The 22,959-nt window shown below is 43.4% G+C and overlaps 1 protein-coding gene across 1 annotated transcript in view; it reads left to right on the forward strand.

Moving 5' to 3' along the window:
- fchsd2 (FCH and double SH3 domains 2) overlaps window positions 1–22,959 on the forward strand; it is a 267,174-nt gene that overhangs the window by 97,714 nt on the left and 146,501 nt on the right. The window contains 2 exon segments of the mRNA XM_085999451.1: window positions 8,133–8,277; window positions 14,067–14,200. Of these exon segments, the coding sequence (XP_085855577.1) occupies window positions 8,133–8,277; window positions 14,067–14,200 (279 nt within the window).

Here is a 22,959-nt window from a genome sequence, read left to right on the forward strand (position 1 = left end):
CCCCAAATGAGCGCAGACACGTGCAAATTTTTTTTTTCCTTAAAGAAAAGTTTCTTTTTTGGTTGCTTCCATTGCATTGCCCTGCTACCTCTGCAACTGTTCTAGGACCTGAAGATGTTTTGTATTCAACCTTTGCTCCTAGCACATTATGCTGCTCCACAGAAACCAGTGGCCAGCAGGGTGTGCTGGGGCTGGGTGGCAAAACATGTTTCAGTTCTTTAAGTCACAGAATCCTAGAATTCTGCAGTAGAGAAACCGCTCATGTGGCCCATCAAGCCTGTGCTGGTGTTTTTCTCCACATGGGCCACCTAGTCTACAGCTGATTGCTCCACATATCCTATAATATTTATCTTTTTTGCAAGCAATTGTCTAATTTCCTTTTTTAAAATCTACTTCAACAACTGTTTGTGCCAGAGAATTCCACATTGTAACTACCCTTGATGTGTAAAAGTTTTCTAACTTCGCCTTTAATTCTTTTAGTTGGTGTCTTAACCTTGTTACCATCTTGCTGACCAGTGGAAACAAATCAATCAGTGTTTACCCTAACCTAATCCTTTGCAATCTTAGACCCATAAATGTTTACAGCACAGAAGGAGATCATGTATGTTCCACTGCTCCTCCCCATATCCCTAAATTTTCCTCTGCTTGAAACTTTTATCCTGTTTTCCTTCAAAAGTTGTGGTGATCTTTGCCTCAACCACTTTCTATGCCAAAGCATTTCATGCTCCAACGACTGTCTACATATAGATTTTTTTTTTAATGACTTTGCCTACCTGCACATGTACTGTCGAAGATTATTTATTTGAAACCCGAGGTCTGTGTTTATTTATACCCTTCAACATGTTAACAGTATCTCCCTCTCGTCTCAAACCTAGATTTTCCCCAGCCCCTGCCATATTAATACAAGTCTTCCCTCATGCCCTGCAGCTAAACGTTGACTTTAATCATTCTTTCTCTCCTTAACCTGTGCAGTGTGAAACAGGAACTATTCCAGAGATTGCCATCCCTGTGGTCTTGTTAATTAATCGAGTGCTTAACTCTTTAACCTTCCTCTGACTTCTATCTGTCATTGGTCCCAACTAGGACCACGACTTTGGCTGGTCTCCCTCCCTTCCTAGAAGTTTTTCTATTCATCACCCTGGCGCTAGGAAGGCAACACACCATTCCAGACTCGGTCACGACTACGAAAAGGGCCTTCAATATGCCTGACTCTGGAATCTCCCACAACCCTCTGTCAATGTCCACCTCATACATATATCTCTATATATCCTCATGTATCTATAATAAATCTCTATATAATACAATCCCACTCTCTCCACACTATTCATCTCTAATCCTGTAGAGTGCTACCAATTGCTGCTTTGCTGCTTAAGTACAGATATCTTCTGTTGCAAAATCTCAATTTTCTGTGACTTTACTGCAAATGTGCTGTTCCAACATGACCCAACTATCTCATTCCACTCGACGCTAAGACGGGTTAACTTAAAATGTATGCAGCATGAGCCTTACCCCCCACTAGCACCAAACTCTCACAAGAGACAGACTAATTATAGGAAAAATATGCTCCTGTCCAACTCGACCTCAATGCTGAACTGCCTCTGACCCTGAACGCCTGCTGAGGTTAAACTCTTCTAACCTTTCACACTCCGCTGGCCTCTCGCAGCCGAAGACTTGAAGACCTCTATTAAGCCACCCTTGGGGTGACGAGCCCCAACTTCTCCAGCCTTTTTTCATAACTGTAACCTCTCAAGCCTGGTAACACTCAAATTAATCTATGCTGCACCTTTTTCATTGCCCTTGTATCCCTCTTCTAATGGGATACCTACAACTGATATTTGGGTTAAGACTAGGCCACAGTGTTTTGTTAAAGTCTGGCAGGCAAAAATGGAATCACCAGCAGTTGATAGCAAATTCCTGCACAAACAACTGCTTTCTTCTCTAGCACTTCTGTCCAAAGGACTGTCAAAGTGCTTCATTCCAACCTAGACTTGAAATAAAGGGTGTGTCTGCCACTATCCAAAATGTAATACTGTTGAAAGGGATTACAGGCATGGATAATTACAACCTTGATCATTACCTGCCCCATCAAAAATGTTCTCATACCACATTCTTGAAAATGCTATTTTAAAGTCAATTAAAAAAAAAAAAAAAAACTAGTGTGCAAAGATTGACCATGTCCATTCTAGTTCCCGCACTTCTGTTCTCACCCCTTCCCCTCCCTCCCAGAACCATGATAAAGTTCCCCTTGTCCTCACCTTTCACCCCACCGGCCTCCACATTCAACGGATCATTTTCCGCCACCTCCAGCGTGATCCCACCACCAAATACATCTTCCCCTCCACTCCCCTTTCAGCATTCTGAAGGGACCGCTCCCTCCGCAACACCCTGGTCCACATCTCTATCACCCCCAACACCTCTTTCCCCCTTCCCACAGCACCTGCCCTTTTACCTCCCCCCTTCCCACTGTCCAGGGCCCCAAATACTCCTTCCAGGTGAAACCGCGATTTACTTGTACTTCTTGCAATTTAGTATACGATGCTCACGATGCAGTCTTCTCTACATTGGGGAAGTCAAACGCAGATTGGGTGACCACTTTGCGGAACACCTCTGTTCAGTCCGTAAGCGTGACCCCGAGCTGCTGGTCGCCTGTCACTTTAATTCTCCGCTTCACTCCCACTCTGATCTCTCCGTTCTCTTACACTGTTCCAACGATGCTAATGTAAGCTTGAGGAACAGCACCTTATCTTTCAATTAGGCATGTTACAGCCTTCTGGACTCAACATTGAGTTCAACAATTTCAGACTGTAACCTCGGCCCCTATTTAAAAAAAAAAAATCTTTTTTCTTCTCGCACATGGCAGCTGTTGATGATTCTGCCATTCCCATCTAGAGCCATCTTTTGTTTCTTAACTTGTCCCATTACCAGCTCCTTTTGCCTTGCGCCATCATCCCGTTTGTCTTTTAATCTCTCCTGCCTTCCATTCTATCACAGACATTCCCTTTTGTTCTTTCCTCCCTTTTCCTGGCCCTACACTTGCTTAAAAATCTGTTACATCTCTGACTTTTTCCAGTTCTGACGAAGGGTCATCGACCTGCTCTCTCTCTCTCTCTCTCTCTCTCTCTCTCTCTCTCCACAGATGCTGCCTGACCTGCTGAGTATTTCCAGCATTTTCTGTTTTTATGTCAGATTTCCAGCATCTGCAATATTTTGCTTTTCTATTTGTTGGTCGAGGCACAATGGCAAGAAGGTCACACATCTGTATGTAATGTAAATATACAAAATATGCAAAAATTGTACAGTTGCCCTGAGGGAACCTTTTAGAATACTATTACCTAAATTATGCTGCTTACAAAAGTGAAGATCCCAACTAAACCATTCAGTGAACCTCTGGTTTTGTATTAATGTATTGATGATGTATGCTGAGGTGTCGAGCATCTTTCTTTTCAATGTGCATTTGTAATTTTCAGAATGTGATATTTAATTGGATAGTAAGTTTTAAGAGCACAAATGTGGTGTATTGATGCTTTAATTTTCTATGTGGCAGAGTGGTTAGAATATTTCAGCTATCAGAGTTGCTAGTTTCAACCATACCATCAAGGGGAGGTAATAAATAGAGGCCAGAAGCTTGCCCACAGGGAGAAAAGGAAGAAAAAAATGCATGGAGTAGTTATTCGCATGCTCCTTTTAGTGGCTGATTATACAAAAAAAAAACTCATCCAAAACTGCTGCCAGTATCCTAGCTCGCACCAAGTCCCGTTTACCCATCACCCCTGTGCTCACTGACCTACATTGGCTCCCAGTCTGGCAAAGATGTCTCGAATTTTAAAATCTCATCCTGGTGTTCAAATCCCTTCCTGTGGCTGAAACGGTTGGGCTGGCTGACAGATCCTGATAGACTATTTTACCACCAAAGGCATCACCTAATATCCACACATACACTTTCCAGCAAGGATCATTGGATAATAGCTGACTTTCCACTCAATGTCCCTCAAAGCCCCAACATCAGCTAACTCAGCACAGAATGGAAAATGTTCCTAGAACCTTTTCGTCTGAATGGTTTAGTGTTTGCAGTGGAAATTACTCACTGGCACACCAGGGGAGCAGTTATACTTTCTGTATTTTGATGTGAGGGTGTTTTCATGAACAATAAATTCACTCTTCCATTCAAGGTTTGATTCAGGTGACTTTGATGCATTTAGTAATTGAAACTGATGGTTTTCTGATTTGTTAGTTTAATGTTAGAATGACGCAAGTGAAATAATCAAAATGAAGTATTGCAGTACGATAGAATGACGCTCTTCATTTTCCTCCTGCCCTTCCATGCATTTTATACCCGCTGGCGACATCAAGCTAATTTCAGATATGCAATATTGGATGTAATAAACCTTTCCTGAGAAAAGCACCAATCTATATGGCATTTTGGTAGAGGGATATTCTCAATCTCTGGCCAGAATTTTCTGGGGTGTCAGCAGGCGAGATCGGTGGCGGGTCGGGTGCGAAAGTGCTTTTTTTTTTGACAGCAGGTCGGGAACCCGCCGCAACGCGCCTTTCCCAATGTCGGGTCTGTCAGCGCTGAGCAGACCCGACAGGCAGCGGCAGGCGATCCAGTTAAACTTCTTATAATAACAACAGAAAATGCTGGAAAAACTCAGCAGGCCAGGCAACATCCGTGGAGAGAAATTAGAGTCGATGTTTCGGGTCTAACCCTTTTTCAAAACTGGAAAGGAAATTAAATAGAACGAAAGGCAGGGCTGGGACAGAACAAAAGAAGTGAAGGGACATTAATAGGTATTCAAAACGAGACGAGATGGTGATAGGACTAGTGGAGACAAAAGACGGCTCAGATTAGGTGTGAAATGTTCTGGCAGAATGAGAGACAGCTGCCATGTGGGAGAGAGAAAAAAAAGGAAAGGGGGGGAAGGGAAAAACCAAAACAAAGGGGTGGATAAAAAATATAAGTAAAAATGTAATAGGGGCTGAGGTTATGATCTGAAATTGTTGAGCTCAATATTGAGTCTGGAAGGCTGCAAAGTACCTAATCGGAAGACGAGGTGCTGTTCCTCGAATTTACGTTGAGCTTCCGTGGAACAATGCAAGAGGCCAAGGACAGTGAGGTCCGAGTGGGAATGGAGCGGTGAATTAAAATGACAGGCAACCGGAAGTTCGGGGTCACCCTTACGGACTGAACGGAGGTGTTCCGCAAAGCGGTCACCCAATCTGCGTTTGGTCTCCCCAATGTAGAGGAGACCGCATCGTGAGCAGCAAATACAGTATATGTGATTGCAAGAAGTACAAGTAAATCGCTGTTTCACTTGGAAGAGGTGTTTGGGGCCCTGGACAGTGGGAAGGGGGGAGGTGTTACATCTCCTGCGCTTGCACGGGAAGGTGCCAGCCGAAGGGGAAGGGATGCTGGGGGTGATAGAGGCGTGGACTAGGGTGTCTCGGAGGGAGCGGCCCCTACAGGATGCTGAAAGGGGAGGGGAAGATGCGTTTGGTGGTGGGATCACTTTGGAGGTAGCGGAAATGGCGGAGGATGATCCGTTGAATGTGGAGGCTGGTGGGGTGAAACGTGAGGACAAGGGGAACCCTATCGTGGTTCCAGGAGGGAGAGGCAGGGGTGAGGGCAGAAGTGCGGGAGATAGAACGGACAGGGTCGAGGGCCGTGTCAACCACGGTAGAGGGGAATCCTCGGTTGAGGAAAAAGGAAGATATGTCGGAAGCACTGGTGTGAAAGGTGGCATCGTCGGAGCAGATGCAGTGGAGACGGAGAAACTGGGAGAATGGAATAGAGTCCTTACAAGTGTTGTCCAGGTAGCTGTGGGAGTTAGTGGGCTTGTAGTGAATATTGGTCAATAACCTATCCCCAGAGATGGAGACGGAGAAGTCGAGGAAGGGAAGAGTCGGAGATGGACCATGTGAAGGTGAGGGAAGGGTGGAAATTGGAGGCAAAGTGAATGAAATTGTCAAGTTCAGGGTGAGAGCAGGAAACGGCACCGATACAGTCATCAATGTATCGGAAAAAGAGGTTTATCCACCCCTTTGTTTTGGTTTATCCCTCCCCCCCCCCCCCCCTCTTTTTTTCTCTCTCCCACATGGCAGCTGTCTCATTCTGCCTGAACATCTCACACCTAATCTGAGCCGTCTTTTGTCTCCACTAGTCCTATCACCATCTCGTCTCGTTTTGCATACCTCTTAATGTCCCTTCACTTCTTTTGTTCTGTCCCAGCCCTGCCTTTCGATCTATTTCATTTCCTTTCCAGTTTTGAAAAAGGGTTAGACCCGAAACGTCGACTCTAATTTCTCTCCACGGATGTTGCCTGGTCGTCTGAGTTTTTCCAGCATTTTCTGTTGTTATTTTGGATTTCCAGCATCTGCAGTATTTTGCTATTAAACTTATTATAATGTACTTACCAGACCCTTAGCAGGCTTTTTTTTACCTTTTTAACTGTAGCTTCATGGCCATGGGAACCACACTGTTCGGTAACCATATCTGTTAACCTGAGGTGGGAGTTCAGTGGCCATTGCTCCAGCTGATTCCTTGACAGCTTCAAATGTACAGTAAAAGCTCTCACTTGACAGAGATCACTTTCCTCAGCCACAGGCTATTCCTCACTGCATTTCCACAACATGCATTTCCACAACAGACTTAGCATGCTGCAAGTCTTTCCACAAGTCTCCATCTAGTCTCACCTCATTACCTCTCTCACCATTGACAGATCGCCTCTGTCATCTGTACTTCACCTGTCATCTATTCCATCAACGTGGGTGCCGTGTATACTGTTTCACCTTGGTCCTCGGAATTGGACCACGACGAGCCCCAACACCAGCAGCACCGACAACAACACCAATCTTCTCTGCAATCACCTGATGCTGCACAGAACAGAGGGCATCAGCACCCGAGCACATTGCTGCCAGGGATGGCCTCATCATGGCCAGATTTACTTAACTTAATGCTGTACACCTTGGCTGCCACATGATGCGCTAGGTTGGCACCACACCAACACCATAAAGTATCCCTGCAATGCCCAAGCCATTCCTTTCACACTCCTCACCATTGCAGGGATATTGTTATATCTCACCATTCACTGCAACTCACTAAGCCACTTCCAAAGGGCACACAAACCTGTCCAAGAACGCAAAGTGTTGAAAATAAAGATTTCAATGTTTAACAGCACGTAATAGAAACTTTACATAAACATTGGAAAAAACACCCAAGTGGCTACCCGTTGTGTGTTGTTAGTTAGTATGATTGCACTAGGATGAGGGCGAGTGTGAGGGGTGGCTAGTGAGATGGGGGTGTGATAATGTAGATAGGTGCAAAGTAAATTGGTGTGAGTAAGGATGTGCAGGAGTAGGGTATGGAAGGCAGAGTGATGGGGATGTGATGAGAGGCACAGCAGGATGAGGTTGAGTTTGGCTTTGTACTAACGTTTCGTGATCTAATTAGATCATTGAAACGTTTTTGCCACTGCACCCAGGTCCTCCTGACCACATCCCTGCTTGTGACCTCCTGTGCAATGTGCAACCAGGCTGTTTTGGTCTCCTGGCAAGGTTTCTTCTGCCCCTCGGAAGGGAAGAGGACCTCCCTGCATGCTCTGACCCTTCCATAAGCATATGGAGGGAGCCATGGTCCCTTTAAGGAAACCGGCTGATGACACGTCATGAATGATGTCACCAGACCCGCTTCCTCTAATTGAGCCGGGAAACGCGCTGGGCGGGCTTAACGAGCCATATCAACATAAATTCATTTTAGACAGCGGGGCTGCGACCCACCACCGATATCGCCCGCACCGGACCCGCTGAGGTAAGGAAAATCCTGGCCCCTCTATTTTGGCTTCTTAGGTTAGTGAATGAGAGCCTAGCTTGAAGATCGTTTCCACCATGTACTTCTAAGAGTGTAAAAAATAATTCTACTGGGGACTGTAGTTTTGTTTGGCTGAAATTGATCCATGACCATGAATGAAAGGACAATGTTCAAATGCTTTGTACGATCTGGCATCTCCAAAGTCAATGATTTTTTTTAATTGACCACAGAATTTCTCACCAGAGTGGAAAAAAACTACTTTGACCAGGTGTTACTGTTGGCTATGCAGCCACAGCAAAATTCTAAATATTTTTGTACTTTTTTACAGGAGCATGCTTGCAGTATGGAAGTCCTATCTAGAAGGAACCTTGCATTTGGCCCAATCTCGAATCATAGCATCTGAAAACTATAGGAATCAGATCTTGGAACCTGCTAAAATTGTAAAAAGTATTAAAGAGCAGCAGTTGAAAAAGGTATTTGGACATCAATCTACTCGAGAAATGCCATTCTCATTCAGGAACAATTAAAGCTGTAGATTGCTTTCCAGGATAGTATTTACAAATATATCTTTCAAAATTCCATTTTTCCACAGTGTAACTTTTCACTCAACAGTTATTCCAGACAAATTATTTAAGTTGCTTTCCTTTCATTCAAGTTATTGCAACAATCCCATACATGTGTAATTTCCTATTATAAAGGAGCCTTGATCTGTACAAGAAGTAAGTCCAATTTCTATAGTTATTTGGATTTTTAAAAGACTGCCAACCTGCATAGTTTTAGTGACCAATTTGATAGTGTGCATACTGCACTTTATCTTGGGGATGGACTAGCACAGACTGCATCCTAGTCAGAGGGAAATAAAATAGCATGAAACAGAAATTAGCAAAGTCAAATGGAAGCAAGAAAAAATAACAATCACAAATGGCAATGGAAAGAAAAAACACAAAGGATAGAAATTACAACAAAACAATCGGAATTAGCCAGGAAAAGAGAAAACAAAAGTCAAGAGAAGCAAGAACGGCAGCAAACAGAACACTTTCTTGTTGTTTCTCTTTTAGTTTGCTGCAATTCTTGCTACCATTGACCATTTTCTTAATATTTCTCTTGTAATGGTAGCACATTTGCCTGAGTCAGAAGGTCTTGGTTTCAGGCTCCATTGAGCACACAATTTAGACGAACGCTTTAGTGCAGAACTGGGAGATTGAATAGGGTAGATACAGAAAAACTATTTTCTCTGGTGGGAGAATCTTAAAATTAGAGCTAGGACATTCAGGAGTGAAATGAGGAAGCAATTTTTCATGTAATGGGTTGCAGCAATCTAGAACTCCCTTCCCCAAGAGACTGGACCAGCAGGGTAAATAGAAATTTTCAAGATTGCTAGATTTTTTTTTGTAAGATGAGCGCATCAAGAGATATGGAACAAAGATGGATAAATGAAGTTGAGGTATTGATCAGCCATGATCTAATTGAATGGTGGAACATGCTCAAGGGGCTGAATGGCCTATTCCTGTTCCTACGTTCTATAATCATGTGTTGCATTGTCGGAGGTGCCATTTTTTGGATGAGACGTTAAACCATAGCCATATCTGACTAGTCAGATGGGTGTAGAAGACCCCACGGCGCTGTTTGAAGAACAGCAGGGTAGTTATCCTGACGACCTGGTCAGCATTTATTTCTCAACCAACTCCACTAAATGGATTAACTCTTCATTCATCTCACATTTGCCTATAATAATAGTGACTACTTTTCAAAAGTAATTCAGTGACTGAAGTGCTTTGTGATGTCCTGAAGGTATAAAAGGCGCTAAATAAATAAATATATATTTTTTCTTCTTTCTTGTATGTGATCATTTCCCTAAACGTAGTAAGGGCTAAAGCAATACTTGCATTACTTGTTGAAAAAAATTGTAAAATAAGTTTCTGTGTAATTAGTCTTCCAACAGATTTTTTAAAAAAGCATTTGAATAGTAGCTGTGCATGTACAGGAAACTTCGCGATATCCGGCACCGACGGGACCGAGCTGGTGCCGTTAGATCAAAACTTCCGGATAGACCAGCGCTAATGTTGAAGGATACGGAGGTTTTCATCTCCGTATCTGACAACAAACACTGTTGCTTAGCAACAGCTTGTAAACACTCGGCCCATACCTTGGAAGCGTCTCTGAAGCTGTTGCTAAGCTACAGAGATGCTTTCCACAGCCTGACTTTTTATTAAAAAAAAATTTTTTTTAAATGCTAGGGGAAGAAAAAAATGCTAGGGGAAGAAAAAAAAACTAACGAAACGGCTGCTGATTTCTGCTGTTAGATCAAGGTTTCCGGACGTACAACCTCCGGATAAACCAAAGTTTCCTGTATTTGGATTTTACAGTGGTTGCCATCACTGCGTATGCATTGTCTGAGTGATTAGACTCAATGAACTTGTGTTCATTCAAGAAAGGATTGAGGAAGTTGTAATCTAGGTTTACAAAATGCTGAGAAGTGTACATGATGTAGTTGCAAGCAGCCTGCTTGGTTGGAGACCATGAGCACAGAACAAAAAAGAAATTTAAAATTAATTAGTGAGGGAACTTGGCTGACTATCTTATAAAAAATATTTTGAAAATGTATTTCTAAACAAGCAGCTTGTAGTCATCCTAAAGCTGCCCTTACTCAGTTTATAGTTAGGATATGATTAAATTTGGAACCTATCTGCATTTTTGTTGGCCTTTGGCTAGCTTTCATACACTTTGAAGCAATAACACCAGAAACATTTAGCTTCACTCAGTTTTGTGACCTACTAATGAACCACTGTTGCTGCAGTTAAGTCCATGTCACCTGTGTTTTCTAAAAAAAAATAGGCTGTGGATTATAAAGGTTAAAAAAAACTTCTTAAAAATTTGTTTGTGATTTTATTTCTGTCTTTTCATGGCTGCTTTTTAAAACTCTTTCCGAATTCAACTCGTCAAAACATTCTGCTGATTTTTTTGTTTTGTTTTTGTTTTGCTCAGTAATGCAGTTTTCTGTCATGAGACACCATTCAAAAGGGATTGAACAATGTGGAGTAAAATCCAGCATATGTGATTCATCCGAGTACAAAAAAAGATGTTTTTGTGAAAATTTTGTTAGCCACAGCAACTCTTTTTAATCCCAGTTTCTCACCCTTTTGCCATTACTTTCCAAGTAATTATCTATCTCCCTTTTAAGCACCTCAGTTAGTTCTACATTATTGTCCCTGGGTCAGTGCATTCCATATTCTCTCGGTCCTTTGTGTTAAGAAACCTTTCCAGGATTTGCTTTTAAATGAATCGGCCTTAATTTCAATATTGTGTCTCCATTGTGTTAGGCTACATTTGGAGTATTTTTTTGCCACTGCATTATAGGAAAGATATAAAAGCAATAGAAGAGGTGCTGTGCAGATTCACTGTGACATTACCAGGGATTACAGTTATGAAAACATACTTGAGAAGTTAGGGCTTTTCCACTAGAGCTAAGCAAGTTCAGCGGTGATTTCATATAAATTGATGGACATCAGCAACAAGATTGCATTGAGGAAACAACTCACTTCAAATGTAGAATCTGTTAAAGTCTTTGTGTACCAGCATCTGAGTTCAGATATAGATTTATTTGACGATTGATTATCAGACAACAAGTGAAAAAATGTATGTAAAATAGCACCTGGAAGACCAACATGCCAGACTTGCATTGGAGTGATTGCTGCTTAAAGCATTAGAATCCGCAGTATGCAGCATTGAGGGGAAGGAGTAAAGGTCAGACAGCATGGGTACTACAGGATTGATCAGCATTTTAGTTGTCATTAACTCGGACTCCTATTCAACAGAAACAGATAATTAGATCTTGAAAGGATTTTTAGTGTGCTTGATCTTACTCTTATGGTCGCCCTGTCTGGCTATGGTAGATGAAGACTCGTGCTTGAAGTGTGCTCCAAGATATGCTTTTATTGCTTGTGGATTTGCTTTAATACTCGTAACTATTCAGATTGCTATTCCTTAATTATATTAGGTTTGCAGTGTGTGGTTTCTTTTCCTGAGGAGAGGGGGAAGCAGACATATTTCCTGGTGGCCTAGTAGTAAAATACTCTGACCCCTTGATGTATTGGAGGAGAAATGGGACGCATTCATGTTGTATGGTTCTACAACGATAAATATGCCATCTAACTTCTGGAATTGCTTTGTGAAGAACTGCTTTTTTTCCTGCTAAAGTTAGAACACTTGCCTGTACATGGTATACTATGCTTTTATTTCTACTTAGTCCATCGGTACCAGTCTCCTCATAGTACCTCACTCAGGTGGCTTTTTTTTAAGCTGTGAGGCAGAGTCTGTATCTGAGTTTTGGCGGACTGTTCAACAGTGAAGCATCACTGCTGAGCTTAGTCCTGTCCTCAAACAGCATTTATGTGCATGTACTTTCTTGCAGATGTCACTAAATAACATTTAGGAGTGAGAACGCTGGTTAATTTACCCCACCTTCCCGCAAAGGACAGGGTGCTGAGGTCAATTATAGCGACCCTTTCACCATTCCAACTCACCACAATGCCAACCAGGGATCAAACCTGGAAAGTTGCTGGTTTGTATAGCTGACTAACATACCTGGTGGTGCATTGACCCACTGAACCATTGGAGTGCGACAGTTTTTAAGCTTGTGATCTTGTGGAATATGTCTCTTTTTTTCTTAAAACATAAAACCATTCTAATTTATGGTTGCTAAGCAAGGAAGAAAAAGTTAGGGTATCATTGGTTTACTTGTTCAATGGGAACTGAACAAAATTTATATTTTATGCTTAAACTTTTTACAGCTAATGACGATTATAGATCTGTTTGCTTCATAAGCAGGAAGATACGCTACCTACTTGCATACTTTTACGGGATTCCTGTTCTTTATGTTGTCATTTTCTGCACAATATATTTTCAAGTCCGCATCTCTGCTTGTATTAAATTTACTGCAAATGGTTGCACCGGAACATTTCTCTGATGTATGATATTGAAGTGGAACTCTCGTTCATGCTCATCACTTTTATCTGTGACACAGAGTGTAGATACTAGGAATCTGCTATCCTTCAAAAAACATTGTGCCAGAAGATGATTATCAAAATCTTTACAGAATGTATTCCTCCTCTTCTATCCTGTTATTTCAATGTATCTACCTTTAAACTGACCAGTGACAGGTGGACTCTGTATTGTCAATATAGCAATAATTATCATGGTGAGAGACATATATTAAAATAAATCATAGGTTTTATTCATCAAACTCAAGTTCAGAATTTTAAATCTGCACGTTTGAAATGCTTTTTGAACTTGGAACTTTTATTATTTTTTAAATTGACTAATCCTCCAGTATGTAGTTTTCCCCTAGATCCCAATATGAATTCATTGTTATCATTAATCACTTCTGTAATAAAAATAAGTTTCAACTGGAATGTTTTTACTTAACAGAAGCCATTTACTGCTTTGAAGACATTATTATTAATCTTTTTGTCACCAGATGCTCCGTTGATCGTAACTGTTGGCTAAAATGTTAGATAACTTCTTTAAGTATCAATGGTAGTTATAGGGCTGTTAGTGTCCATATAGTTTGCACAGCAGCCAATATTGATGGAATCTGGTGACAAGTATCTTTATATTAATAAGTAGTTGCTCTTCATAATTGACCACGTCCCTTATGTTTTTGTTGATAACATTGGAGATTATTCTATGATCAGACACCAGTTAATTGTAGCCTGGAAATTCATTTTAAATGTTGTTGCGTCCTTCTTTCCTATGAAGTGTCGCATTGAATAATGGATGGATTAAATGGATAATGCAAAGAGCATTTTTGAGAGTTGTCTTCAGGCACCAATGGAACAAAAATTCCAAGAACATTTGAATGGACCTATTGCAATTTTTAACAAGGGATCCATTGCTTCAGGTTTGCAGTTTTCCCTCGGGTTGGGGTTTAAAGTCATTTTTTTCCCCCTTGAGGTGGCAGACCCAGATTGGCAACTTCCAGTTGAGTATTGGCTGCAACATATTTGAATCTCCATATGTAGAAGTGGTGGAATATTTTAACTGCTTTTTGACCACATTTTAAGGAGGATATAATTAAGGATATACAAGTTATATTGAGCTGCATAATAAAAGTAACCGTTTCTCTTCTCTGTTGCCGCAACTAACTCTCCATTTTGTGGCATCCAAAACTGTGGTCATAATTATCAGTTATTAATGTTAACAAGAAAGCTCTTCTCTTCATATTGTGTTGCACCTAACATTCAGTGTTATCTTGTTTCTGTAGTGCATTGATCAGCTGACGAGGATTCAGGCTGAATTCCAGGAGACTGTGAAGGATCTGGCAAAGTCTAAAAAGAAGTATTTTGAGCTGGAACAGATGGCTCACGCAGCGCGGGAAAAAGCAGATATAGAGGCCAAGTGTGTTTTGTACTTTTTTTTTATATTAATGGGGATACTTTACCATCTGCTATTTCAAGGCAAAATGTTTGCAACATTTAGTTTGTCCTTCACATACTTATACTTTAATTACACAAGTAAACTCACTGAGATGCATTTCTTATGCAGCACACATATATAAAACATGCTACCCAGTCTGGAAATCTATCCTAGTTCATAGTCATGACTATACTACTCCTGGAAAATTGATGGTCTGAAAATCATTCTGTTTGAAGTTTGCTGAAATTTAAACATATTTGTGAAATTAGCAAAATGCTCCATACAGCAGCACTATGTTCGTAACACTGGCAGGATCTCTTTCAATATTTTACCTAAATATAGAATTGTAATCATAACAGCAACCATGAAAAGCCATCTTGCTTTGTTTTCGATTGGTTTCTGTTAGGAGAAGCAATACTGCAACAGATGTTGAGATGAATTGAAAAATATTGAGAAAAGCAAATGCAGACTGTAATGGAATTTTTATCTCCTACATTTCAACTAATTCTGACTTTATATTAAAACAAAATTGTCAATAAACTGCTTCTCTGAAGCGGTTTGCTGAAAACTGTATGTACACCTTGTGTCTGTGTTCAGTTGCCAATCAAATATATAATTAAATGTGAATAAAGTAAATGTGGCAAAAAGCACCAATGAGGAAGCAGCAGAAAACGGAATGATCAAGGCCTAGAAATTGGGTTGGGGCGCAAAAGTCGCCTGAGCGCAGTGATCGGAGTAATACCGATCGCCAGAAATTCAGTTTCAGTGCCGCTCGAGGGACACGGGGCGAGGCTCGAGGCGCTCCGCGTCCCTCTTAGGGTGCTGAAACTGATTATCCTCCCACTTAAGGGGGAGGTGCCTGCAACAGCGCGATCCCCGCTCGCGAGTGCCGGCAAATGAGCCCGGCACCAAGGAGAAGTGCCGGGCTGTCAGGAAACAGCAAGCAATGCCGCGGGGGGGGGGGGTGGGGGGGCGGAGGTGCTGGCAGGCGGCCGCCGAGAAAACGGCCGCCCCGCACCTCCACCTTAACTTGCACCGCTGCCGGCACAGTAAGGCCCCGTGAACCGGGCGCGGGTAGCGAACAGCGCAACTGCGGCGTTCGCTACCAAATATCGCGAACGGGGCGCTGCGCACACCGATGACGTCATCGGTGGCGGCACAGCGCAAATGCCTAACGCCACCATTAGCGCCCCTACTGAATATCGCGGGAGACGCAGCCAGTGGCGCTACAGCCACTGACTGCCTCTTTAGGCGCTAACAGGTGGCGCTACTCACCCAATTTCTCCCCCCAAATCCCTTACAATCAAATGCCACTCAGGTCAATGTATACAATTAGAAATAACATTAATAAGAGAAACACAAAAATATTACACAATTCTGGAAAAAAAACCAAAAAACTCACAGACACAGTTTAGGATCTTTGGCCCATTTTTCCATAGAAAGGATTTAGAAAAAAATAAGTTACTTTAAATGTGTTTTAAAAACATAGGCCTAGAAATTCGGTTGGTAGCGCCAGCGATTAGCGCCTAAAGAACCCGAGAATTGGGGCGTTACCCAATTTTCGGGTGGGCGCTGTGAATATAGCGCCACCTCCCATATTGAGTATGACTTTAACGCCGGCGCTAACTCTTTGCGCGAGCCCGCGGGCGCAGGCAGATCATGACGTCATTTCAGTGTGCAACGCCATTTTTGCGCCCCGGACTGGATATCCGGTGGCACCCGCAACCTTTCCGCCTGGCGCTATTAGTGACAGTTGGATGGAGCGTTCCCAGGCCCTTCTCTGACTCGGGGGGCGCTATTTAAAGGGGACAGCACTAGTATAAAAGCTGCAGCCATTTGGGCTGGCCATCCTGATCGTTGCTGACCACCTGTTGGACAGTAATTTTCTCATTGAGCCTTCGGAGGCACTGGCAGCTTGAGGGCCCGGCTCCCGAGCTGGTGATGCAGCATCTGAAAGCAGGGAGGTGGAAGAGTGACTTTAGCAAAAGGACAAGTTCGCAGCAAGGGATGCCAGATTGCGGCAAGGCTATGACATGGGTCCACAGTGAGAAAGCATGCTGGTGGGGGGAACAAGTAGAAGGAGACAGTTGTAAGAGGTGAGAACCTTACCATCGCTGTCGACAATGGGGTCGGTAGCTGCAGTGGTTACAGGACCACTCAGACGTCCTCCAAGAATCTGGTGGACTCTCTCCTCGAGATCCGTGAGAGTGACCACTTGTGGAGGTCCTCCACCGATGCGAAGCTGGTCTTTGCCAATCCTCGCCAGCATGGACTGCAGGGGAAAGGAGGGGAAGTTATGTTACCTGATGCCCTGAGTGATCATCTCATGCCCCCCATGGTGCAAGAGCCCTTACATGACGCCCTGAGTCAAATGTGCATGTGTGTGCCCAGAAAGGGCCATGGGTGCTTGCTGGCAGATGGCCAATGGGGCACAGGCCAACCTGCAGCCATAAAGTCAGGTGCAAATGAAGGGATGCAGAAGTTTGCAGGAACAACACCCACCCTCACGACCCGAGTGAGGTCGTTGAATTTCTTTCTGCATTGGACAGGGCTCCTGGTCACCATGCTGCTGGAGTTGACCCTCTGGCATACATCCCTCCAAGCTCGTCGGTAGTCCTTATGATTTGGCCTCCTGCCATTGTCTGGGTAGAGAACATCTCGCCGGCGCTCCACTGCGGCCACCAATTGCTCCAGAGCCTCATTGATGAAGTGCTCTGCTCTCTGTCTCACCTTCTCCATCTGGTCCAAGTTTTTATCGCCAGAGAAGGGCCTGCGCCGATTCGGAGGCCTGCAAGGCGCAGAGTGTGGATGCTGAAGCTGACTGACCCACCCCTTTAAGAGCTAGCCGGCGCCTGGAAGTCTCGTGGTCATCGGTAATTGAGAGCACCTGCGCTGAGCCCGTCCGCTCCGATATTGGGTTGCGCCGGAAGTTTAGCGCCTTAGGAGTCCCGTGTAACGCCTGAATTCGCGCCTCAATCACCTTTAGGGACGATGCAACCCAATATCGCGCCAGGCGGCGATAAGTTTCGTCTGGCTATAAACTTTGCGCAGCACCAGTTCTAACGCCTCAAGCCGGGCTATACCCAATTTCTAGGCCATAGTGTATTCCTGCAAGTAAAATGAGGTCGGAGACCATAGACAGTTAAAGTACTAATGTGCTAGCTTTGATGATGTTTCCTTATATAATATGCAGTTTGGTAGTTTTTCTCTGTAGTTGAAAAAACATCTGACGCTCAGTGTTGGAATGAGATGAGGAGAAATTTCTTCACTCAGAGGGTGGTGAACCTGTGGAATTCTCCAGCACAGAAGGCTGGGGAGGCCAAGTCACTGAATATATTTAAGAAGATGATCGATCGATTTCTAGATGCAAAAGATGTCGAGGGGTATGGGGAGAGAGCGGGAATATGGTATTAAGATAGAGGATCAGCCATGATCATATTGAATGGCAGAGTAGGCTCGAAGGGCCGAATGGCCTACTCTTGCTCCTATTTTTCTATACTTCTATGGAAGGTTTTTTAAATCTCTGATTATGAACAGTCAGGAATAAAACAGAATTAAGACACCTAAAGGGCTGTCTAGCTTTTGTAACAAAAGCTACTGAGGCAGAAAAGACTCTGAATAGATAACATCAAAAAACAATGCAGAGGAGTTACTCTGTTTAACTCGATCAATACAAGCCAATGAAGTAAGGTAGCATCACATTCATTATTTTTGTTATTACATGGAGATTAATTGTAGCAGTTGAACTAAATGAATCTGGTTATATCTATTGCTCTGTAAGTTCACACTGTAGAATAAAGCCATTGAACAATTCAAAACAAGCCTCGCCTCATCTACTGTTAACTCGGTTAATCTTCAAAGAAATTGAAGAAAGACGAGGATCCGGTCCAGATTACAAGGGGCTGCTATTGCTATATTCCTGGATATTGTACAAATAGACAGCAGGTAGTATAAGTCAACTCCAATAAACATAAGCTCAGATTACCTAAGGGAGCGTCTGACGCCACTGTATCCCGAGAAGGGATCTGCGGCAGAACCAAATTGGTCAGACTTGCCCTTGATTAATTAGTATTGGGAATGTCTGCAAGAATTTTCCATCTACATAGGTTTGCCCCTTTCAGTCTGGAGCATGTGACTTGTTTTGAGAATTTCACCAGGGCTTTAGGTGCTGGGGATTTGCAGGTGTGATGTATTCTAAGAGAGATGTATCATGGGTGTTGTTTTCAACCTGCTCATGTGCAACTACAAAGCCAAGAGTGCATCACAGCAACCCACGTCACAAAACAGCCAGACCAAAAATGTATGAACAAGTATGAGATGCGAGCTGTGATTTTAAAAAGGTCTTTTTCAGTATTTTCAGTGTAAGTAACCAAATAAAATTTGTGGTAACTATAAGAATAGTTTTTTTTTGTGTCGCTGAGGGTTCTGATGTTTGGTACTAGGGATGGAGGAGGATGTATGACCAGCTTTAATACTGACCTGACATAGCTGATATACGGATTCTGGTTGCAAAGTACTGACCACTTTTCTGGTGCTGATCATTATAGTCTCAACGGTGAAAAAACCTTCTAGGCAATGCTACAGCAATCGCTTTAATAATAACTAAAACCCCATAATGAAGTTAAAAAAAAATCATGTAAATGTGGACACAGTTTGGGCAAGTAGGCTGCATATAACACATATGCAGACTGCATTCTTGAAGTTCACCTATAGCCTGAATGATCACAACATTATACAGGCTACCTAAGATCGCATTTGCTTTCTCAGATGAATTATAATTTTTTTGGAAGTGGGTGTGTATCCCACGTAATGAAGATTGACTAACTGGCAAGTCAAAGTGCATATGTGCCTGAGATTTTTAAAACATTATTGGGAGCATTTTTTTCCTATATGGAATTAAGAAAAAAGTTGTTGTTTTTTTAAAGTAAGGAAAAAAATATCAGCTTCTACCACTATAGGACAAAAATGTATGTTAAATTTTCCCATACAGTGTACATTCAGAAGCATGTAGGAGTAAGAAAGGATCATTCAAACCACCCACCTCCATTAGATCTGACCCCTTTTCCAACTGCAATCTCACTACCCTCTGCTCTTTGCGAAACCGGGAATTGATCCAACTCTGAAATATTTCAAACAAGCCAACACTAAGTGACCATCTATTTCACAAGTCAACAATTTAAGCATGAAGTTGCACACTAAATTTAGCCCTTGATAACTTAGGTTTATGTTGTCAGGTTTAATGTGTCTTGATTTTGAGGCAAATACCATTCTGTATCCACATTGTTGATTCCCTTCATTATTTGAATAACTTTTATCGTATTCCTCCCCCTTCCCAACACACACACACGCTGTTTTCTTAGCATCTCTTTATGCTTAACAGTTTGAAATCTGCAGTTAACTTTGTTCTTTGAATCGTTTTCACTGCATCTGTTTCTTTTTGTAAGTGGGTGCCGCATTGCATGCGTAATTTCACTACTGTTTTACAGAAGACCCATATCAATTAATTTGATTTTTCTTAATTGTATGAATCTACTTCGAAACTCATTATTTACTTTAGTAACTTCTCTCCACATTATGGTGATACAGTACTTTTAACATTGGGTCAACTGTTGCACTTAGATATTTTTCCAGATTCTGCTTTAACAGTGTGTTAATTTTGGAATTAATTATATATAAGCTTAGAATCATTGTTTCACAGCACAGAATGAGGCCATTCGGCCCATTGTGCCTATGCTGGTTCTTTGTTAAAGCAATGCAAACTTAATCCCATTGCCCCGCTTTCTCCTTGGATCAGTGTGCCCTTCACTGTTTCAAATATTTATCCAGTTTTCCATTAACGGATGCAGTTTTGCTCGACCCCAACTCCGCCTTGGCTCACTGGTACTGCTCTCGTCTTGGAGCCAGAAGGTTATGGGTTCAAGTCCCACTCCAGAGACTTGAGCACATAATCTAAGCCTCCATGATGTCGCCTGGCAATTTTAACTCCTGGGCCGCAATTCCATTTGACGGACTGGCTGCCTTCCTGATCGTCTTTGGAATCGGGCAGCCGGCCCACCTGCCAAGTGCAATTTCCAGCGTAATTCCTGAGGTCACTTTAAAGCAAGGTTGTATCCCCTGCTTGCATTTTTCAGTTTTGCACTCTAGAAGATATCTTGGCTACTTCAATGCGGAGAAGGTCCCCCCCACCGCCACTTTTCTAATGCCTCCCTGGAGGTCCTCGTGGACGAAAGTCAGGATAAGGAGGTAGCAACTGTTTCCCCAGAAGCCGCATGAGTATTCCCAAGGCAGATGTCAAACAAGCCGGAACACACAGGTGGTTGAAAGGGTCAGTGCCACCAACATCACCCCCAGGACCTGGCTTTCAATGACCTCACGAGCAGCAAGAGTGAGTACAGCTCTTCATCTCTCTTAACAGCACCTGTCAATACTCCTTTCACTCCCTTCCCCAGCACTCAACAATTCCCTCCCCTTCATCACATCATTCAGCACACAATCGTAAAGGCACACTGCAGCACCTTTCTTTCTCATTCCAAAATCACTCATCTCTTCCTTCACTCTCTTCACGCCACACTCTAACAGCATTCTCTTCTCACATACAATTATTTGCACAACCACCAACTTTTCCCGACACTCCTTCATTTCATGTTATAGACACTTCCCTTTGCATTCATCACCTCCCCATCATCATTCCACCTAGCTTCTTCTCCACATCTCAACACATGCACTATATGCATAAGCCTTGTGTATCTCCACTGACCTTTTCAACAGACACACTAACTCTCAACAGACACGCACTCTCTTTCAGCGCAAAATGTGATGGAAAGGAACAAGACATTAGGCGGAGTTGCCAACATCATCGCTCTCAACCAAGCAGAGTAGAACACTGGAGTGGCCCAGGCAAAGCCATCAGCATCAGGGAAGGTGAGGCTGCTGGCTTCGCTCAGCAAGCTGTCTGCATATTACTTGTAACCCTTCATTCACCAAAGCAAATATGCAGCAAACTGTACAAATTCAAGCTGTATTCTCAAGGCTATTACCTGCAAATGCCTAGTTTCTAACTGCCATCCTAACTCGTTCCTTTTGTCTTTCTTCTAGTTCCTTCTCTGCAGCAAGAGGCTTCTGTACAAGAGGAGGACAATCCTCCTGCAGATGTACTGTCACGCACTCAATCCCTCCCAGGCACCAACTTAGACATTGGCACTCCATGTGAGTTAGATTTTGAACCAAAGAGATCTGCATGTAGTGAAACACCCAGCATAAGTGAGCAGCAGCAGGCACTGGTGACTGGAACAACACGAGACGGCTCGGGGAGGACGAGGTCCTCTCCCAGCTCTGCTGAAGACGACAAATATGAGGACTCCAGGAGCCCAGCCATGAAAGGAAAACTTATGTCATCTCACAAGCAGCTTTACGAGTTATTGGAAGGTGTGCCATGAGTTTCACCCCTACGGCTGAAAATGTGGAGGAGTCTGCTTCCAGCCTGTGTAGTGTCATCTCGCATGGCATCAGCGCTCTGCAGTCTACCCTGGAGAGTGTAGTTACGTGCAGGGACGCTGCAGCCGGGCTCTCTCAACAGGAGTCCATGTTTGCCTGCTTTGCAGCTTTGATGGAATTGTAAACCGCTGCCTTATAGGCTCTGGGCTCCAACTTGGAGAGAGAGGTGCCCACCTTGGACAGATTAGTTGACTACATGGATAAGAGCTTTCAAGGAGTCACTTCTGCAGTTTGTTCTCCCACAGATCAGTGGAAATGATGAGCCAAGGCAGTGGCGCGATGGGAGTGGTACGTGTTACCCTCTCCTAGGATGTCAGCCGCCAGCTCCTTTGCCACATATTCAACCATTGTCTGCCATGTTGCCAGCAAGTCAGCTGGGCCAGACTGCCCTGGCTACAGTCGAGGTGCAGCAGTCTGCAGCCGAGCCTTCACTGGCTCAACCTAGAAGTCACCGGCCACGAGCATCTCAAGGGTCCCAACATGAGGAACAACAGCCTTCCCACCAGCTTTGCTGAGGCCACTAGGGGAGCATGTCATAGGAGTAGTAGAGTTATTAAACCTTCTTTTCTGAAAAGCACTACTAGTTGATCACTTGGAATTGAACTGAATGGAAGACAGTTATTATGTTTGCCCTTAAATTAATCATCATTTTCACATTTTGCATCTTGGTCTGCAGCTTCTGAGTCTTCATTGTGAGTATGTCCTTCTAGGTGGTAGAGGTTGCGAGTTTGCTGTCGAAGAAGCTTGGTGAGTTGCTGCAGTGCATCTTGTACATGGTACACACTGCAGCCACGGTACACCAGTGGTGGAAGGGGTGTCAATCAAGCGGTCTGCTCTGTCTTGGATGGTGTCGAGCTTCTTGAGTTGGAGCCGTACTCATCCAGGCAAGTGGAGAGTATTCCATCACACTCCTGACTTGTGCCTTGTAGATGGTGGAAAGGCTTTGGGGAATTGGGAGATTAGTCACTTGCCACGGAATACCCAGCCTCTGACCTGCTCTTGTAGCCACAGTATTTGTGGCTGGTCCAGTTAAGTTTCTGGTCAATGGTGACCCCCCCCCCCCCCAAGGATGTTGGGGGATTCAATGATGGTAATGCCGTTGAAAGTCATGGGGCGGTGGCTAGACCTCTTGTTGGAGATGGTCATTGGCTGGGTGATACTTGCCACTTATCAGCCCAAGCCTGAATGTTGTCCAGGTCTTGCTGCATGCTGGCAGGAACTGCTTCATTATTTGAGGAGTTGCGAAT

Source organism: Somniosus microcephalus, chromosome 10, assembly GCF_052327205.1.
Source record: "Somniosus microcephalus isolate GS21.2 chromosome 10, FLI_Smic_1.0, whole genome shotgun sequence".
Taxonomy (NCBI): domain Eukaryota; kingdom Metazoa; phylum Chordata; class Chondrichthyes; order Squaliformes; family Somniosidae; genus Somniosus; species Somniosus microcephalus.